The sequence below is a fragment of the Podarcis pityusensis genome (assembly GCF_964106645.2).
Source record: "Podarcis pityusensis genome assembly, chromosome: 8".
Lineage (NCBI taxonomy): Eukaryota > Metazoa > Chordata > Lepidosauria > Squamata > Lacertidae > Podarcis > Podarcis pityusensis.
Genome location: NC_138033.1, coordinates 30419121 through 30432433, shown reverse-complemented (window position 1 = coordinate 30432433; position 13313 = coordinate 30419121). Strand labels below are relative to the sequence as shown.

At 43.7% G+C, this 13313-nt stretch overlaps 1 protein-coding gene across 13 annotated transcripts in view; it reads right to left on the bottom strand.

Moving 5' to 3' along the window:
* Positions 1-13313, bottom strand: part of CSMD2 (CUB and Sushi multiple domains 2) — a 501247-nt gene that overhangs the window by 56749 nt on the left and 431185 nt on the right. For all 13 annotated transcript variants that reach the window (XM_081018274.1, XM_081018269.1, XM_081018275.1 and 10 more), the window contains 7 exons: positions 10575-10784; positions 9216-9404; positions 6811-6988; positions 5992-6137; positions 5351-5431; positions 3137-3250; positions 2098-2286 (listed from right to left, as the gene is read on the bottom strand). In XM_081018274.1, coding sequence (XP_080874400.1) covers positions 2098-2286; positions 3137-3250; positions 5351-5431; positions 5992-6137; positions 6811-6988; positions 9216-9404; positions 10575-10784 — 1107 coding nt within the window. The remainder of the gene's footprint in view (positions 1-2097; positions 2287-3136; positions 3251-5350; positions 5432-5991; positions 6138-6810; positions 6989-9215; positions 9405-10574; positions 10785-13313) is intronic.

Below are 13313 nucleotides of genomic sequence, written 5' to 3'. Positions count from 1 at the left end.
GGCACTGAGATTTAACAGTACGGAATTGGTCTTAATCAAATGAGGTAATCATAGATGCTCATAAGAAAGGAAGGAAAATTGGTTTGTGAATCTTGCTGAGGCCTGTTAGATCTTTGCTTATGTGTAGCATTTGCTTAGACATGACTAAGACAATGGGTTTTGGTGAAGATCTTGGGTATTTTAGATGGCAGTCTTATTCCCTCCCCCAGAACACTGTGATTGAAGTGCCTTGGGAAAATCATTCACTGAGATTAGACCTATATGTCAAAATGAAAGACACACAGGGCCAGCCTGCCCATGAGCAAGGTGAGGCAGTGGCCTCAGCATAGCAGGCTCTGGGCAGCTGAGAGAGGGCAGATCCAGCCTTCGAGAATGCCACTTACCATCTCCTGCGCTTGTCAGCCACCACCACCTCCTCCTCTTCTGCTGTGCACCTGCATGCCATGGGTGGGTGGCATGTGCATGCATGCGGAGGCTGCGGCGTCAGCATGCATGTGTGCTGTAGGTTAATGCATGCAGCATTTTCTATTTTGCATCTTGCAGCAAAACATCCTGGGTGGCCCTTCCCTCACAAACTCTCTGCTCCCTCCCCACTCAATCATTTCCTTAGTCAGCTTGGTTTTGCTTTAAAATAAAATAAAAATGGACTTCCGGGGGAGGCGCCTCCGGTAATGGCAGAATTCCTCTGACCGGGAGGAATCTGCTCCGTGGGAATCTGGGTCTGGCCGCCACGGCGAAGGCAGAGACCCGTTAAAATCACAGGCGGGAGAAGCCTGTGAACGTGGGATTCGGCGGGCACCTTTTGCACCTCCCCCACTCGCGGGGAACCCCGGTTTTTGGGGCTCCAGAGCGATGTGGGGTGAGCGGCGCGGTGCATCGAATCGTCTGCTTCTTCCACGGAGCAAAGCCGCATAGCTGTTGCCAGAGAGCACTGACCTTTTCCTGTGGACAATTTGACTTTAATGTAATTACCCGTGAGTAGAGCTGAAACAGAAGAATTGGATTTCTAAAAGTTTAATTTGGTATCGTAACGGGGAGGTTCAAAACAGGAAGTCCACCTTCCCTTTTTGTAAATAGACTGAGGCAATGAAGTTGCAAGCTGGAGTCTTGAAAGGTCTTTTGTAAAAGATCAAATTTCCAACGGTAAAGAACATTAAACCCCCTCTTGGAGGCAGGAGAAGAGAGGGGGAAGTTGCGGACTGGAAGACACAAGATTTATCTATCCGGGAAGAATGGCAGATGAAGTTGATGGACTATATGGAATTGGCGGAAACGACTGGCAGAAATCTGAGACCAGGGAGAAGAGTCGGTGGAAGAAAACTGGAAAAAGTTTAAGACTATGTATAGAAATATTGTAAAAATAATGAATGTCAGAAAAATGTTGAAATGAAGTTATATGGCTTTAGTAGAAATGTTATCAGGAATTAAGTATAAATAGAAATAGAGTATTAAAGGGAAAAATAAGATTAGAATATGTTAAGATAATTATAGGATAGAAAACAGAGGAAGATGGAAAGGAATTGCTGAAACAATTAATAGAAGTGGAATACAGAAAGGGAGGCGTGAGGAGGTCGTGGAAATAAGGGAATGAAAGTTAAGATATTGAAATTGTTTTGTGTTTTAAATGGTTTGCGTCTTGTTTTGTTAATCTTATGTTTTTTCTCTTTTTTTTCTTTGCTTTTTCTTTTCCTTTTTTATTTTTCCTGTTTTATTATGTTCAAATGGTTGGAAAATCAATAAATATTATTTTTAAAAAAAATATTAAAAAAAATGCAGCAGTCACTTTAAAAATGTAGCTTTTCTGGTGGGGGGGCCACCCAAGTCCACAGAGCAACATGGGACTTTAGGGAGTCCCTGATCCAACTTGAAATGCCTTCTTAACAGTGCAATCCAACTCAGGAATGTGAAAGACTTACTCAAAGCACCCCTGCTTGCCTTGTAAATCAGAAAGTACACAGAGGCAACACATACCTCTGCCAGCAATTCTCTCAACACGATTCTTAGATTTTATAAGGCTGTATACCTTCTACTTCGTAAGTTATTTTTCTTTCAGTGACCTGAACAGCTCAAAATTTCCCAATCATCCTGGTGACTCACCATCAAAGATGCCAAACTCATCATACTGCTTCTCACTCAAGAAGTACTCGACAGTGAAGGTGATGTTGTATTCTGGCTCCACCTTGACCACCCAAGAGCAAGTCTGAAAGTGAGGGTAGCTGCCTGTGAAGGTCGGACTCAGGATCACTCCCATGGAGTCTGTGCGGACCTCATTCATTGGGCAATGAACTGATTGGTGCAAAAGAAAGCAAACACAGAACATTGCTTTGTGCCAGGGCTACAGAGAAACAGCAGCAGGACAGGATATATAGGGACATAGAAAGTCAAATCCTTGGTCGACCTAGACTGGAACAAGGGAATTCTGTATGCAAAGCAAGTTTTGAAAACAATAAAATATTTGTGTGGGGGATTGCTCATGAAAATTCATCAGCACTTTAGTGTGGATTTCTCCTTTTGTATGCAATTTTGCCTAATATACATTTTGCAATGCAATTTCCCCAAGTATAATTTTTTTTCTATTTAATTTTCACAAATGTATATAAAGTACATATTCAATTTTATGCACACTTTATGCAACTATATACAGCTTTGTACACATTACTATGCTAAATAACTGCACTGCAAAATTCAGAGAAATTCACATTTTGAAGGATGGCTGTATTTTGGTTTGCATGTTGCTTCAGCAAATGCTAATCAGTTAGGTTCATCCCTAGTGCAATTTGAATCAAATGTCTCTCCCATCACTATTTCATGGGCCCTTCCTACTTTGGAAGGATCATGTATAAAATTATACCAAATTTCTTTTTATTCCTAATTTCCACAAGAGAATATCAGTCTGCAAGTTTTAGGAACACTGCAATTAAGGTATTATCAATCTCTTCTGTCGAGCTTCTGTATAACTGCTGTATCTTTTGATATTTTTATGTGTTTAATATAGCTGTTGTTTGTTTTGCATTTAGTACACTTAGAAAAGATTTTAAAACTAACAAAGAAATCCACCGAACCCCATTTACTGCCTGGTAGTTCTTGTCTCCCTTAGGGCCCTTCCAAGAGCCACAGTAACCTCTAAAAGACTTACCTTCACAAGTTGGGGGAGGCCCTTCAAACTGGAGGTGAGTGCCAAGCCTGCAAGTCAGGATCTCATTTCCAACCAAGGTGAAGCCAGGAAGACACCGATACCTAATGATATCACCTGGGGAAGGAGACAAGGGAGTTCAAAATGCATTTCAACAGCAGAAGGGGCAAATCCCCCAATGAAGAAAATCAGACTGTGGTCAAACTAGACAGAATGACTTACTGAAGGACAAATCTGTAAATTCTGGTTTCACTTAGTTTTTACAGTGTTAAGTTCAGTTCTCTACATTTCCACAACAGTCCTCATGAAAATTCACCAGCATTTTAGTGCAAATTTCTCCATATACTGGCATGCATTTTTGCCTAATATAGACATTTTTGCAAGCAAAAAAGTCCTCCTGCGTTATTGCTTCCTCACCTTTTTTAATGCAAGAAATCCTTGTGCCACAGTTGTGCCCTTAGAGAGTACTGCCACAAATGGCAGCAACATAACATTTATTGAGCTACTTTGCAATGGCTTCCCCAGCTCTCTGTGGCAACCAAACATTCACTAGCCAAGCCTCATTGCTCTCTGTGTCTTCGTCTGGTGAGGTTTCCCCTCACTTTGCTTCAACCCCAGCCCCATTTATCTTCCAAATCCCGCCACTGCTGCAACGATGGAGACCCATCCCCCAAGCCTGGTTCTAAATCAACAGCTGAATGAGGTGGGTGAGTCCTGGCTTGCTAGAATGGTCCAAACGTGTAAATCACTTTTACCTTGCATGCAAAACACTATCATGGAGTCGCCTAACAACTCTCAGCACAACCTGACATGCTGAAAAACCTGTCAGCTTAGTCTGCAGGACCAAGGACAGCAACTAGGCAACTCAGCCTGAGTTACCGTACTTTTCGCACCATAACACTCAGTTTTTTCCCCCTAAAAGGTAAAAGGAAATGTGTCTGCGCATTATGGAGTGAATGCAGGCAGGAGGAGCCACTCTTGCTGGCTGTTCGGCAGCCTCTCTTCCTCTGCTTGGCTTGCTGAGAAGCCGGCAACAGCTGAGCAACAGCTGAGTGTTGGGAGACAGCCTCTCTTCCTCCTGTCTGCCTGCTCTATGGCTTTTTGGCGAGGTGGGAGAAGGGAGGCAGCTCGGAAGCCGGCAAGAGCTGCGCGCAGGGTGTAAAAGCCAAGGTGGGGAAAGGGAGACAGCCTCTCTTTCTCAGTGTCTGCCTGCTCTATGGCTCTCCCTTACACACATGTAAGCGGCTCTTACTCTGCTTTCTTTACAATGAGCTGGAAGGAGGGACAAAGAGGGCATCCCCTTCTGTCCCTCCCCCAGCACCTCACCGGTAAATTCAAACAAAGCGGCTTACAAGGCTCGTGTCCCTGAGTCTCCTCCTCCTCTTTTTGCTCCGGTTCGAGGCAAGGCAGCTGCACAAATGTGAGTTCCCCCTCTCTCTTCCTTCCCTCCCTCCCTCCCTCTTCCAACTTCAAAAAATATTGGGGGGACAGCCAGGTAAGCCCCACTCACATACCACAATGGGGGGTGGGGGATGACTCCCTCAAATATTTAATGGGGGGGGTGAAGGCACCTAGGCCTATAGGAGTTGGCTGCTTTGCCTAGGACAAGTGTGAGCTCCCCCTCCCTCCTCTTCCTTCATCACTGTATTGGAGATACCATACATTACTGACAGTTCCTTCATTCACGTGGTTACAAAGCATGGATCCACATGGATCCTCAGGATTTTTGCACTGGGTCACCCCAAATTCACCATCAGATCACATAGCATGTCCATGGCTACAGCTTGCACCAAAAAAATCACGCACCCACTGTTGCCTGGGGCCACAGTGGTGCAAAAACGTGGTTACAAAGCACGGATCCACATAGATCCTCAGGATTTTTGCATTGGGCTACCCCAAACTTACCGTCAGATCACATGTCTGTGGCCACAGCATGAACCACAAAAATCATACATCCACTGTTTCGTTTAGAATATTTTTTTTCTTGTTTTCCTCCTCTAAAAACTATGTGCGTGTTATGGTTGGGAGTGTGTTATAGAGCGAAAAATACGGTAATTAATGACAAATTCCACATTCACCCTGTACATTTAAAATACTCATATATCACGTTAACAGCCATGTCTTCCCCCCAAGTATCCTGGGAACTGTATTCTGTTAAGGAAAATACAGAAAACAACTGAGAGCAAGTGCCAAGGATGCAAGTCATGCAGTCAATACCTATGTTGTAATCCTCATTCTCTGTAATGATCTCAGCATTGGGGACCATGGTTGGAGGTTGGCATCTAGAAAGCTGATAGGCTGAGAAGAGAGGGGAATGAACAAGATAAGTCACAATTCCAGATTGCCAGCTATATGGATTTGCATGTGCCTTTTGTGTTTAAAGGCAATAAATGTGAGCATTTAAATCTATCTCAGGAAACCAGAAACCATAGGTCTGAAGATCTATCTCCATCCAACCTACCTACCTGAGACAGATCCTACCCATCCCCACCTCCAAATGCAACCTGCTTCATCTTTTCGTTGTTGTTGCTGCTGTGCAAGGACAAAACATTTTTTTAAAAGAAGTAGGTTTGTAGCACTATAGAAACCAGCCATGCCAGACATGTGAAACCTGTGCCCCTCAGATGTTTGGTGCATTATAATTCCCATCATCCCTGACAACTGGGCATGCTGATAAAGCTTAGCAAAGGGTGGGCTTTCATATGCTCTGGCGGTGGATACTTTTCAATGAGGAATGCAGCTTATCAATGCTTAAATAAATATGTAAATGACATGGAGCCTGACAAATGTTGCATGCAGTAGTTTAAAAAGACATATATATCATAGCAGATGTCAGCATGTCAGTGAGCTGTACAGACCGTAATAGTGAATCGCAAAGACTCCTCCATTGGCCACGTCACTGTAGAATTTTAGGAGGACCTGGTTGGAAGAGCTTTGGGTGGCTTTCTTAGCAGAGTTTCCTGTAAAAACACCCAGTTGTGGGGCTGTCTGCTGAGGACCATCCCTAAAGAGAAAGAAGAAAGATGAATGAAAAAAACAAGTGCACGGCAACTGCATGGGTTAATGTGAGAATACTCTGCATCAGAGGCTGGCTCCCTGTGCCCCCCACCCAAAAGCTCCAGATGTCTTATTTATTGCAGCTTCAAATGACTATCAGCAGGATTAGGGCCTTCTAAGAGGATATGGGAACTGTAACCAGTGTGGGTGTAGTGGTTAAGAGCGGTAGTCTCGTAATCTGGGGAACCGGGTTTGAGTCTCCGCTCCTCCACATGCAGCTGCTGGGTGACCTTGGGCCAGTCACACTTCTTTGAAGTCTCTCAGCCCCACTCACCTCACAGAGTGTTTGTTGTGGGGGAGGAAGGGAAAGGAGAATGTTAGCCGCTTTGAGACTCCTTAAAGGGAGTGAAAGGCGGGATATCAAATCCAAACTCTTCTTCTTCTAACTGTGCAGGGTCACAATAATGCAGGCTTCCTGTCCTTTTCCTCCTTCCATGCCTCTAGAGCAGATTTGGGGAGGGCATGGAGTTTGTGCAGGGTGTGGGTTTCCACTGCACAAGCAGAAATCCTTGTGTTGATGAAACACATCAACCATGGTTTTGACTCTTCCACACTCATGTGACCTCTACTCAAGTTGAGTTACCATTGTTGGGCTTTCTCAGTCTGCATGTCCTTCTTACCAGACGGTGATGAAGTCATTATATGGCTCTGTTTGCAGCAAGGTGAAGTTGAGGTAGACGCCATATCCAGCTGACACTGTAAGAAGCCACGTGCAATCCTGGGAACTGGGATACTGATTGGGAAAGCCTGGAGAGTAGATAGTGCCATTGTGTGCAGTGATGTTTCCTCCACAAGGAACTGCATGTTGATTGACAGGAAAGAGAAAAAGAAGTCTAGTAAATTCCTGCATCACAGTGGGTTGGACGAGACAACCACCAGGGGCCCTTCCAACTCTACAATTCTATAGATAAATAACCTTCCAAATCAGGAGTGGCCTGATTTTGGTAAAGCATCACCTACCTTTTCTCTCCATGAACTTTCAACTCATTAGTCAGGATCACGTCTAATAAGAACGGTCATATTCAAAAACTTTGCCTCTTGCCCTGTGGCTGACTTACTGAAGCAAAGTGATCAAAAGAGCAGCTAGGAAGGGATTGTATAATGGGATATATTAGACCTTTCCTAGCTCCTTGAGAGAAACCATAGTAAAAAAAGGGGATGCAAGATAGATTCCATTTCAGTGCTGCCACTATTGTTATTGGGCTTCATTGTATCTGTCTTCTAATGAATAAGAAGGGAGAACATTAAACCTTGTTAAAGAGATGTCCCGGAATATCCCTATATTTAGGGATAGTTCACCACCCCAGGTACGACACTCCAACTTTACAGGGGAGGTATGGTCATCCCAGTGGCTGAGGGGAACAAAGTCCCTGTGCAGTTCCTTGAAGTTCCTTAATCAAAAGATTGTCCAAAGGATGTGTTGCTCATAAAACCAAAAACTTAGCAGCGTTTTGGAATCATGGCAGCTACCCACGCTGGGTGGTTGAGAAGCGTGTGCTGACAAGCCATCCCCAAATCCATGGGGTTTGACTGCTGGAAAGCCATCTCTCAGCAAGTGGAGCAGCAAGGAGTTAGTCATTAAACTTACTCCAGCACAGCAAGATGGATGTCAAAGGCACAAAGCAAGAAGGTGATCAAAGCCCCGTTCCTTCCACCTTATTTATACTGCTGCTTGGCTCCTAGTTCTGCTCAGACTTTGATGGCTGATTGAATGTGAAAAGGCAAAAGCTCACTTAGAACAATAAAACTCCACTCTAATCATCCTAATGGAGGTGGGGGTGTCCAAAAGGGGGAGAAGGGAGAGAGATCAGGAAGGAAAGGCTGCCTTCATAGGGGAGAGGGGAAGGGTTCAGCAGTCGTATCTCGGGGAAAAATATAATGGCTTGTTTCAGATGTAATGTGAAACGAGGTCAGCTCAAGCATTTTGCTGCCCAAGGGCCAGATCAAGATGGTGCCCACTCCATGTCATGTAGAGAAGCCAGTTGGAATGGCAGATGAATATTGCTTCTACATTGGTGACTGGAAAGCCAATTTCTACCATACCTGAAAGCAGTAGGTTAGCTTAGGGGATCAAGGGAACACAAAATTTCACCCTCTAATACTTTACCAACCACTGCCCCCCTCCCAGCATCTGTCACCTGACTGCCTAATGCTAGGGCCAAACTTGATGCTAAACCATAGCTTAGTGTTACGTGTATGAGCAGAAGCAAGCCTTACACTTGTGTTTTCTCTGTTCCTCTCACCTTCACAGTGTGGCCACAAGAAGATGATTAAAAGGATCCACTTCCTGTTTTAAGATAACCAGCATTTTTTGTTTTGTTCAAATGGGGTGAAACTCTGGTTAGTTGAAACTCTGGTTTGTAAAAGGAGATGGGAACATAAACCATGGTATGACCTAGCTTGTTTCTACAAACCAGAGTTTAAACCAACCAGTTTTCCCACACTTTGAACATCAGAAGTCTCATAGTCAGGACGGCTATATTTTGTGTCCTGCTTCTGGGCTTCCCATAGGCGTCTAGTTAGCCAGTGTGAGGATTGGATGCTGGGCTAGATGGCCCTCTAGCCTGATCCAGCAGGGCTCTCCTTGTAGTCAAATACTGAGATAAAACGTTGCTGGCGAAGGGGCAGAGACATATCTTTCTTCTTTTGTGCCCACTCAAGGAATTTCCTTTTTTAAAAATTGGGTTTTATAAACAAGAATAATGTTATACAAATAAGTATACCAAGTTTTCTCATGTTGTATGTATATCACAAAAATAGCATAAGAAATGTGGAAAAATACCTACAATATATGTTTCAATATTAGTAGTCAATGTATGGGTTCTTGGTTTATGAATTGGTTTAAACAATTAGGAAGAAGAAGAAGAAGAAGAAGAAGAAGAAGAAGAAGAAGAAGGGGGAAGAGGGGGACGGGAGTGGTGGGTGTGGTGGGTGTGGTGGGTGTGGTGGGTGTGGTGGTGTGGTTATGCTTCTGTTATTCTACTTAGTGTTTTCCTTTTTGGGAAGTGACTCAATTAAGCCATACCTTCACACCTGGGCAATGGGTGGTCCCAGTTTCTATTGGTTCCATGTTGACAGGTCAATACCGGGTGGCCAATGAGCTGATAGCCGGGGAGACACTCAAAGGAGATGGACTGGCCCACACTGTAACCGGCTCCTCTCACAATGCCATTGGCAAAGGGCTCGGGGTCAGGACATTCCTGTAGCTCATAAGCTGGAAATCAAATGAGACAAGAGGTGACACATTTTAAGTTAAGCATTTATTAGCATGGCTTCAAAGAGGCATCTGGGGCACAAGCAACTCTGGGACACACAGTCTATTTCGCAGGGTCCCTGGTGTCCGGGATGCTGAAGGACCATCTTCCCCTTACAATGGCTCTGTAGTTCACTAAGATCACTAGAAGAAACCTTGCTAATAATGCAGTGAACTGTTGAGTGTGTCTGAAGACAGTAAGTCATCCATGGTAGCATGTACCCTCTGAATGTCTTCCTCACCCCACTGTCCCATCCCACCCCTGGCATTCCCCTGGAATGCCCTTTATTGGAGACTTGCCTCAACTGAGCTGGGATGGAGGACTTACACCAGCATATCTCTGGTGAGCTTGGATGGGGGACATCAGTTGGCATAGCCCTGGTTGAATAGCTGGTTCAGTGGAAGATCCACTTATTACAATCTCCACTCATCCTGGAAGATCTTAGGTTTGGACTGCAACCTAAGTCCCTTTTCAAGACCCACCTTTTCTCTTTGGTTTAAATACCCTGGTCTCACTCCCAATCAAATCCATGCCTTAGGACATATAACTGCATAGGCTCACATATATCTCCCCCTTATTATCTTTTCCCCTTCCTCTCTACTCCCCTGTTTTCTCTCCCAGTGTCAAAAAATTAGTTTGCAGTCTCTTTGGGCTGTGCGTGGGTGCTTCTGTTTGGGGTAGAGGCTCTTTAGAAAGGAGCAACAATAATTCTAAAAACTTGTAGACAGACACCAAAGCTTTCTGTGCTTCTAATTAAAACCAGAATAAGAGCAGCAGGAAAAAGCCTGGACAAAAGACCACTGGGACAGAGTATTCCTCTGATGCAACAATTATGAGGTCTCCAAGCATCTAAGAAATTCAGGTCAGGTTGAAACCCCAGGCAGAGTGCAGAAGCCCTCTACGAAAACCCATTGTGAATTAACTTGTCTGTGTCGGCAGGGGGAACAGGCCCTGGCTATTAGGATTAAGCCAGGTTACTGTGTAACCCTTTTATAGTTGCTTGGATTAAAGCCTCGAGAAATGACTTCAAAATTAGAGAAGTGGCTCTCGCATTCTGAGCACTCTTTCCACGAGCCTCAAGGGCAATCTGGCTGCATCATCCACAGCTTCATTGGCTCCCTCTTCCTTACCTTGGTATTCTACCTTAAAGCCAGGCTTGTTCTGTGAGTGGTCGCTGTGGAAATACATGGTGGTTTCATGGGATGTGGAAAGGAGGGAGCCTGGGAGGTCACTCCCACTAAACCGGCTGATGATGTTGCTGGTGTCATATGGCCCATTACGGATTTCAACAAAGTCATGGTTAGGCTCGGTGGAAAAGTTCAAAAATTGGAGGTGGGCACCTGTATGACAAGGGGAAAGAGGGAGAAAGGAGGTATATTCCTGGGTCTCAGCCAGAAAGTGGACTGTGGCTCAACTAGGACTGCAGGCCACTCTTATGTTCACATGTGCCCAACTTTAAGATCATTTCCACATTAATTTGCAATGGTTATTTTTTAAATATGCATAAAAATTCACATTTAAATACTTATTTTCAAGTGCCCCTCAATACACATTGTTAATGTATTTCAGTACTTTTTTGAAATGAGGACTGTGTCATGACATTCAGAAAAGTAACAAAAATTCAACAGATATCGATGTCCAGATCTGCATGTTAGTATGGGAAGTGCAGTTTAGATCAGCTCACTTCGGAAAGATTTGCAAAGATCAACTATCCCTGGGCTCAACAAAACTGTATATAATTTGGCTGTAATCCCCAAAACATACCCAGCTCCTTCAACAGTTCCTCATAAGGTTTGGTTTCCAGACCCTTAGTTATATTGGTTGCCCTTCTCTGCATACATTCCAACTTGTCAATATCCTTTCTTAAATTGTGGTGCCCAGAACTGGACACAATAGTCCAGGTGTGGTCTGATCAAGGCAGAATGGAGTGGTACTATTACTTCCCTTGAACCAGACACTATACTTCTGTTGATGCAGGCTAGAATAGCATTAGCTTTTTTTTGCTGCTGCATCACACTGTTGACTCATGTTAAGCTTGTGGTCCACCAAGACCCCTAAATTCTTTTCACATGTACTAGTGGCAAGCCAGGTGTCCCCCATCTTATAATTGTGCAGCTGCTTCCTCCTGCCTAACTGCAGAACCTTACATTTGTTCCTGTTGAAATTCATTTTGTTAGCTTGTGCCCAGTTCTCCAATCTGTTAAAGTCATTTTGAATCCCGATTCTGTCTTCTGCAGCATAAGCTACCCCTCCCAATTTGGTGTCATTTGCAAATGTGATGAGTGTAATGGAAGCACAGTTTAAAATATAGGCACAAGTCCAAAAGGTTTATGGTTAAAAGAGTAAAAAGGGAAGCACTGTCAGAGAACATTATCATCTTGGATCCTGGGAACCAGATGTTTCTGGAGAGGCTGCCTCTCTGATGATTGCTCTCCCTCATGTCTGGGCAGTCTGTCATTGAGGGAAGCCACTAGACCTGGAAGCCACTTGGCCAAACTTGGCCATCCAGCTGTTTTTGGACTACAGCTCCCATCATCTCTAGCTAACAGGACCCTGTGGTCAGGGATAATGGGGACTGTAGTCCCAAAACAGCTGGAGACCCAAGTTTGGCCAACACTGCACTAGACTCTTACTTTCAACTTCCATATTCTTTTCCTGCTTCCTATCTGTTGCATCTTTTGAATAAAGATTACTGGAGTTTCCTCAGCATTTGGAGTTGGGTCCAGGGATGTGCAATCCCCTTTGGTGCTCATATTGTAGATAGCTAATTATAAGAAACTTTTGTATCCAACTAAAAATGTTCTTATTTTTACCACAATTTGTCACCTATTCACTCCTATTACACACGTGCACCTCTTTACCCTGGCTTTTTGACAGCTGAGATATATGCTTCGTACACTACCTTTATTCTCTTCCTTTTATTTGTAGTTTTGGTGTTGTATTAACTATTGGTTTTATTGATTTTAAATTGTACCATGGCTTCCTTCAACCTGCCCTGGGACCTTACGGTAAATAACAGCCACAAAATCCTAAGAATAAAATATATAAGTAAACAGACACATTAAAAAAAATACAACATTCATTAAAAAATGGTTAAGTTTAGCCAAATTTGGCTAACTGATCATGAGTTTTTTGTTTTGTTTCTAAAAAGTTGATTTATATGGGACAAAGGCATGCCCTGCCCTTAGAGCAGATTTGATTTTCTCTAGCTTCAGAGATCATGACATGTAAATTATAGCATGTAACAGCCACTACATTTTTAAAAGAAACCCTCAAGGAAGGGAGGACAGTTTCTAAGAATGAGGTGTGTGTGTATGGGGGGGGGGGTTTAAAGCAGCCTTCATCAACCTGGTTTCCCCAGATGTTTTAGACTACACAGCCTATCAGCCAGCACAGTGCTGGCTGAGGCTGATGGGAGTTGTAGTCCAAAACATCTGGGGGAAACCAGTCTGGCAAAGGTTGGGTTTAAGCCATCAAGTTCTACATAATGCAGAAGAAAGAAGGTAGAGGAGTCCTGAGGTGATGTAATGGACTGCACCATGTCAAACTACAGGTGGAGAATTCCATTTCTGGATGCTTCCCTGCATAAGAAATTTAATAGATTCAGATAGGGCAGGCTGGGTTAGAATGGTTAGAATGATTTCTCCATACCATTATGATTTTCTTATATTATTTAATTTATTCATATTTTAATTGCACAGCAGTTGCTTGCACAGGGTTTTTATATAAAGGGCTGAGCATTTAAAAATGGCACCCCCAACTTGACGTCTTAAGTGGTACAACCCATTCTACAACTTCATTCTACAACTATGGCTTATCTCCACTTACTTTATTCTGCTTTTTCCAGGAATGGCCTGTGTTTGAAAGCT